Source organism: Orycteropus afer, unplaced genomic scaffold, assembly GCF_000298275.1.
Source record: "Orycteropus afer afer isolate SDZICR_OR568_19922 unplaced genomic scaffold, OryAfe1.0 scaffold00713, whole genome shotgun sequence".
Classification (NCBI taxonomy): Eukaryota; Metazoa; Chordata; class Mammalia; order Tubulidentata; family Orycteropodidae; genus Orycteropus; species Orycteropus afer.
In genome coordinates this window covers 775,782-781,916 of record NW_006922300.1, presented here as the reverse complement: position 1 = coordinate 781,916, position 6,135 = coordinate 775,782, and the positions used below count along the sequence as shown (strand labels likewise).

General features: G+C 65.6%; 1 protein-coding gene across 1 annotated transcript; it reads left to right on the top strand.

Annotated features, from left to right (window-relative positions):
* Positions 1-30: 30 nt before the first annotated feature.
* Positions 31-5,947, top strand: SLC6A8 (solute carrier family 6 member 8). The gene is made up of 13 exons (XM_007957170.2): positions 31-148; positions 1,492-1,623; positions 2,295-2,544; positions 2,890-3,022; positions 3,798-3,932; positions 4,011-4,114; positions 4,218-4,342; positions 4,657-4,769; positions 4,858-4,995; positions 5,072-5,174; positions 5,262-5,362; positions 5,430-5,600; positions 5,807-5,947. Exons 1-13 carry the CDS (start codon positions 61-63, stop codon positions 5,945-5,947), a joined length of 1,734 nt encoding a protein of 577 aa, XP_007955361.1. The 5' UTR covers positions 31-60.
* Positions 5,948-6,135: the final 188 nt, after the last annotated feature.

The window sequence follows — 6,135 nt, the reverse complement described above, 5'->3', positions numbered from 1 at the left end:
GCCAAGGGCGACGGCCCTGCAGGCCTGGCTGTGCCGCCGCGCGAGACCTGGACGCGCCAGATGGACTTCATCATGTCGTGCGTGGGCTTCGCCGTGGGTCTGGGCAACGTGTGGCGCTTCCCTTACCTGTGCTACAAGAACGGCGGAGGTGAGCGCCCCCACCCGCCCACAGGCACTTGGGGCAGGGCCGGTGGGCGGGGGGCAGCACCGAGGGCCGCGATCGCCACCCCCTCGCCAGTCATGTGCCTGGCAGTGTGGTGGGGGGAGGGGGCCGGCCTCGGGGATTGGCGATGGAGGTGGGAAGTCGGGCCTGCCCTCTGGGGGGGGCTCCCAGAGGTGAGGAGTCTTGGCTGCCTCCGCGGGTCAGCCACACAAGTGGCACATTGTGTGGGCCCCCCACGTGTGCACACACGAACACACGCATACACAATGGGCCACTCTGTGCCTCCCCCTTCCCCCACCCTCCCCTTCCCATCCCTGCCCTCCTCTCCCCTGTGCCTGGAACACTGGGTGCCTCAGCCAGGCTTGGAAGCCCGTGGACAAGCCTCCAGGCACCGCCGTGGGAGGCACCGCATGCACACGCAATGTCGCCTGGCCAGTCTGACCGCAGCCACTGGGCATTGGGGGGTGGGAAGCACGGAGACTGCGGGATGGGGTAGGAGACTGAAGCGCGGGTACAGGGCCTTCGTCCAAGGTCACACACAAGTGGGATGCTGGGACCAAGCACAGGGCAGGCTGCAGCCAGGCCAGTTCCCGAGGATGAGGATGGAGGGAGCAGAGCTGGGGGCCAGGGCAGGGCCTGGCAGGGAGGCAGAAGGCAAAACAGGATGGTGGGATGCCTGTACCACACAGCCCCCTGCCCAGCTGGGCCCGTCTGCCCCTATCGCCTGGCCCTGCCTCTTCCAGAGCCTGGCTCATCCTCACGGGCCTGGCTGGGCCCAACGTGTCTGCCTCTGCCCTTGACCGTGGACACCTTCAGCACCTTCCCTGGCAGAGGCCATCTACCCACCCCCCCGACCCTCGAATTTGCATGCCAGTGGGCACGGGGAAGGCAGCAACTCCCGGCCCTCAGGCCCCAGCACCCAGCCACGCACACACACACGCCACACACGTGCACGCACACATGCCCTCGCTGTTCCTTCCGGTCGCTGCCTGGCAAACATCGAGCTGCAGCACAAGGCACAGTCTGCGTGTGTGAGCGCACGTGTCCTCCATCCCGTAGGTCAATGCAGGCGGCCGTGGGGTGCAGCCCTGTGGGTGGAGAGCCCCACAGCCCTCTTCTCAGCCCAGCCAGAGCCCAGCCCCAGGCTGTTCACCTTGGCTTGAGTCAGCAGCCACACGCCACTGATTCACCCAGTGGGAAGTTCGCTGGGGCAGGGTGGGGCTGGACTGGGCTCCTCCTCCCGCTCCAGGGCTCCTGGAGGCTGCCAGGCTGTGGGGGTTGGGGCACCCGGCTCCCCCTGAGCCTTGCCCCACGCTACTCCCCCACAGGTGTGTTCCTAATTCCCTACATCCTGATTGCCCTGGTGGGGGGAATCCCAATTTTCTTCCTGGAGATCTCGCTGGGCCAGTTCATGAAGGCCGGAAGCATCAAGGTCTGGAACATTTGTCCTCTATTCAAAGGTGAGTGCCCGTGGAGGTGGCCAGGGCGCAGGCAGCCCCGTAGGTCCCACCGGGGCCCCAGTCGCAAGAAGGAACTTCGCAGACAGACGTGCAGTCGCACAGGCGGGGAGCAGGACCGGGACAGGCAGGGCACAGGTGGGGCCAGTACCTGCAAAGCATGGCTTAGGTCCCTGAGGGCAAGTTGCTGGGCATGACAGGCAGTGGTGGGAAAAGCCAGTCAAGGAGCTGGACTCGACCCAGGAGGCAAGCCCAGGCTGTGACTAACGGGTAAGAACCGTCGAGTACCGCCTGTGCTCATTCAGCGGCTGGGGCACCCAAAGAGGCGGCCTGAGCTACACCCGCCCACTGGACAGAAAGGCAGCTGAGGCACATACCAGTGGAGTGGCTTGGCCGAGGTGGCCCACTGGGGTTCCGAGAAAGCTCCCCAAGCCGCTGTGTGCCGGAGGCTGGGGGCAGCCTACCTGAGAGCAGGGGACCTGTGTGAGTGGGAGGCGTGGGACTCTGTCCTAGGTCTGCTCACGCAGGGTTGAGTTTGCCTGGGGTTGGGACGCTTGAGTGGGGGAGAGAAGGGTAGGATGAGGCCGGGAGGCCAGCCGAGGCCACGGCTGGTCCCCTGCAGGGTGGCTGACAGGGCAGGGAGCTGGCCAGCGAAGGGTGCCCTCCGCCTCCAGGCCTGGGCTACGCTTCCATGGTGATTGTCTTCTACTGCAACACCTATTACATCATGGTGCTGGCCTGGGGCTTCTATTACCTGGTCAAGTCCTTCACCACCACGCTGCCCTGGGCCACGTGCGGCCACAGCTGGAACACCCCTGACTGCGTGGAAATCTTCCGCCATGAGGACTGTGCCAATGCCAGCCTGGCCAACCTCACATGCGACCAGCTTGCCGACCGCCGGTCCCCGGTCATCGAATTCTGGGAGTGAGTCAGACAACCTGGGCCAAGGCTGTCGGGCCCCTCTGGTCTCCCACGCTTGGCCCGAGGTGGCTCTGCCAGCACCAGTTGTCATTCCCACTCACTGTCATTCAGTTGCACCTGCCTGCTGGGGGAGCTGCTGCTGCCTAGGGGGTGGCCTGGGGCCAGTCGTGCAGCCGCAGCCCTGCAGCCAGGGGCTCCGAGGCTGTGGGAGGCGGCCTTAGACGCAGGCCCGGCCCAGGTGGACAGGAGGGGAGCGCCTGGATGGAGGCTGGGGGAGGGAGGGGCCCTGACCCCACACGTGGGCAGTGCCCTCCACTGCCGCAGCCCTCACGTGTTGTCACTCCCTAGGAACAAGGTCTTGCGGCTCTCTGGGGGGCTTGAGGTGCCAGGCGCCCTCAACTGGGAGGTGACGCTCTGTCTGCTGGCCTGCTGGGTGCTGGTCTACTTCTGTGTTTGGAAGGGGGTCAAGTCAACAGGAAAGGTACAGCTGGAGGCGGGCGGGGGATGGTGGGGGAGCATGTGTCTGTGGAGGGGACAACTGTTGCAACAGGAGGCGACTGGGCTGGGACCCTGAGGAGGGGGAGGTGCTGAAATCCAGGCCACTTTGGCCCGCCCCGTTGCTGGCTCCTCCCACCCTCCAAACCCGAGGACCCTGAAGGGTAGAGGCCCTCTGCTCTGTGCAGTGTCTGGGGCTCTCCTGGCTGGACCTGCTCTGTGACAGGCCTCTTGGTGGCTCGGGGACTCAGGGTGAGGGAGGCATGTATGTAACTAGACACACAGCAATGGGAGACCCCAGGGTGCCTCACTCCTAGATGGGGGGGCCTCTGCTGTTGGTCTTTGTCACTGTGTGGCCCAGTCCCCTCCGAGACTACCCACAACAAGCCTGCCTTGCCACAGAGGAGCAGCCTGGAGTTGGGGACATGGGAGGCAGAGGACCTGCCCCCCCCCCCAGCCTGGGCCCCACAGGGTTCCAGGAGGGGCATTCTGCTGCCGGTATCCCACAGCCCCCACATCCCACGCAGCTGCTTCCAGCCCACGTGGACCCCCTGCAGAGGCTGCTTGTGTACCACCCCTCGGGGGTGCAAGTGCCAGCTTGCCCACTCCCAAGAGGTGCTCCTGGTAGATGTGGCCTGGCCTTGCTGTGGCTGGCCTCAAAGCTACTTCCTGGGGCGGGCTACAGCCCTGGGGCTAGGCTGCGCGAGCCTCGGCTGGGAGGCCACAGCTGGCCTGGCCCCCTGACTGGCCCGGCCCCCCAGATCGTGTACTTCACTGCTACATTCCCGTACGTGGTCCTCGTTGTGCTGCTGGTACGCGGAGTACTGCTGCCCGGCGCCTTGGACGGCATCATCTACTATCTCAAGCCGGACTGGTCAAAGCTGGGGTCCCCTCAGGTAAGGGCCTGGCCACAGTGGGAGGGCGTGGGGCTGGCTGTGTGGTGCCCCCTCACTCCTGCTCCCGCCGCCCCCCAGGTGTGGATCGACGCCGGCACCCAGATTTTCTTCTCATACGCCATTGGCCTGGGGGCCCTCACAGCCCTGGGCAGCTACAACCGCTTCAACAACAACTGCTACAAGTAAGCCGTGCGCCCCTCGAGCCCTCTTGGCCTGGCCCGCCCACCCCCGCGCCTCCCCGGCCTGCGGGCACTGACCAGCCTGTCGCACCTGCCCGCCCTCCAGGGACGCCATCATCCTCGCGCTCATCAACAGCGGGACCAGCTTCTTTGCTGGCTTTGTGGTTTTCTCCATCCTGGGCTTCATGGCAGCCGAGCAGGGAGTGCACATCTCCAAGGTGGCCGAGTCTGGTAAAGGCCCCCGGGCACCACCCAACTGTTCTCGGGTCTCTCAGGACTGGGCCCGGGGCATCCCCCTCTTGGGCTGGGGCGGCTCTGCGGGGCAGGCCATCTGGAGACTTGAGCACCCAGGACCTGGAGTATGTTCCCATCTTCGTCAGCATGTGGCCTCCACCCAGGGGTCGTGGTCACCTTGACTGTGGGAGTCTGACCCAGGCACCCAGTTCTAGTGTGGGGTGCACCAGCTTTGCCACTGCCCTCGCCCCCTGAGGGGATGTGTGGGAGCCCAGGTGGAGTTCACGTCTGGACTCTGCACCTCCCTGCAGGGCCCGGCCTGGCCTTCATCGCCTACCCTCGGGCTGTCACCCTCATGCCCGTGGCCCCGCTCTGGGCGGCCCTGTTCTTCTTCATGCTACTGCTGCTCGGGCTGGACAGCCAGGTTTGGAGGGGCCCAGGTGGTGGCAGGGCAGGGAGGACGGCGTGGTGGGAGGGGCAGGGGCAGGGCCTGGCCTGAGCGCCCCCCACAGTTCGTAGGTGTGGAGGGTTTCATCACCGGCCTCCTCGACCTCCTCCCGGCCTCCTACTCCTTCCGCTTCCAGAGGGAGGTCTCTGTGGCCCTGTGCTGTGCTCTTTGCTTCCTCATTGACCTGTCCATGGTGACCGATGTGAGTGGGCTCGGTGGGGCGCCCTTGACTCCCAGCTGCCCCTGGGCCCTGCCTGACCTGGCTGGGCCCCCCGCAGGGTGGGATGTATGTCTTCCAGCTGTTTGACTACTACTCGGCCAGCGGCACAACCCTGCTTTGGCAGGCCTTCTGGGAGTGTGTGGTGGTGGCCTGGGTGTACGGTGAGTGCCGCTGAGGGTGTGGGGCCGGGACGGGCGGGGCGGGCAGGCAGGGCAGGCGGGGCTCTAGCTCGCTCCCTTGTTTCGCAGGCGCCGACCGCTTCATGGACGACATCGCCTGCATGATCGGGTACCGACCGTGCCCCTGGATGAAGTGGTGCTGGTCCGTCTTCACCCCGCTGGTCTGCATGGTAATACGAGCAAGGTGGGCGGGAGGAGTCCCAGCCAGGCCGGTGGCTGAGGCTTCCTATCCCCCAGGGCGTCTTCATCTTCAATGTGGTGTATTACAAGCCGCTGGTGTACAACAACACCTACGTGTACCCGTGGTGGGGCGAGGCCGTGGGCTGGGGCTTCGCACTCTCCTCCATGCTGTGTGTGCCCCTCCACCTCCTGGGCTGCCTCCTCAGGGCCAAGGGAACCATGGCTGAGGTCAGTGCCTTTGTCAGCCCACACCCGGGGTGGGAGGCTGGCCCCTGGGGCTGTGGAGGGAACGCTGGGCCTCAAGGCCCTCCCCTCTGTCCCGACACCCACTGAACCCTGGTCTCACACTGCGGGGGGTGGGCTGGACAGGGGCCCAGTGAGGGAGCCCCTGGCAGGGACCCTCGGGGGGTTCACTGTGCCCTGCTCTCCCTCAGCGCTGGCAGCACCTGACCCAGCCCGTGTGGGGTCCCCACCACTTGGAGTACAGAGCTCAGGACTCGGATGTCAGGGGCCTGACCACCCTGACCCCAGGGTCTGAGAGCAGCAAGGTCGTGGTGGTGGAGAGCGTCATGTGACAGCAGCCTCCGCCGAACCCTGGCCTCGCCAGCTGACATCACCAGCTCACCCTCTCGTAGCCATAGCAGCCCCTGCTTTAGTCCCTGCCCCCCCTCCAGGGGGCCTGCCTTTCCTGACAGTTTTGGGGTCTGCCGTGGGGGGGGAAAGCACCATGAGTGCTAATTAAAAGAATTTTTCCATTTTTAAT

Bases quoted from the DNA above. Each gene is read 5' to 3' on its own strand.
- SLC6A8 (XM_007957170.2), top strand. From the start codon at position 61: ATGGACTTCATCATGTCGTGCGTGGGCTTCGCCGTGGGTCTGGGCAAC. The intron at 2,545-2,889 runs GTGAGTCAGACA...GTCACTCCCTAG, and splicing joins CCGGTCATCGAATTCTGGGA to GAACAAGGTCTTGCGGCTCT. The intron at 4,996-5,071 runs GTGAGTGGGCTC...GGCCCCCCGCAG, and splicing joins ACCTGTCCATGGTGACCGAT to GGTGGGATGTATGTCTTCCA.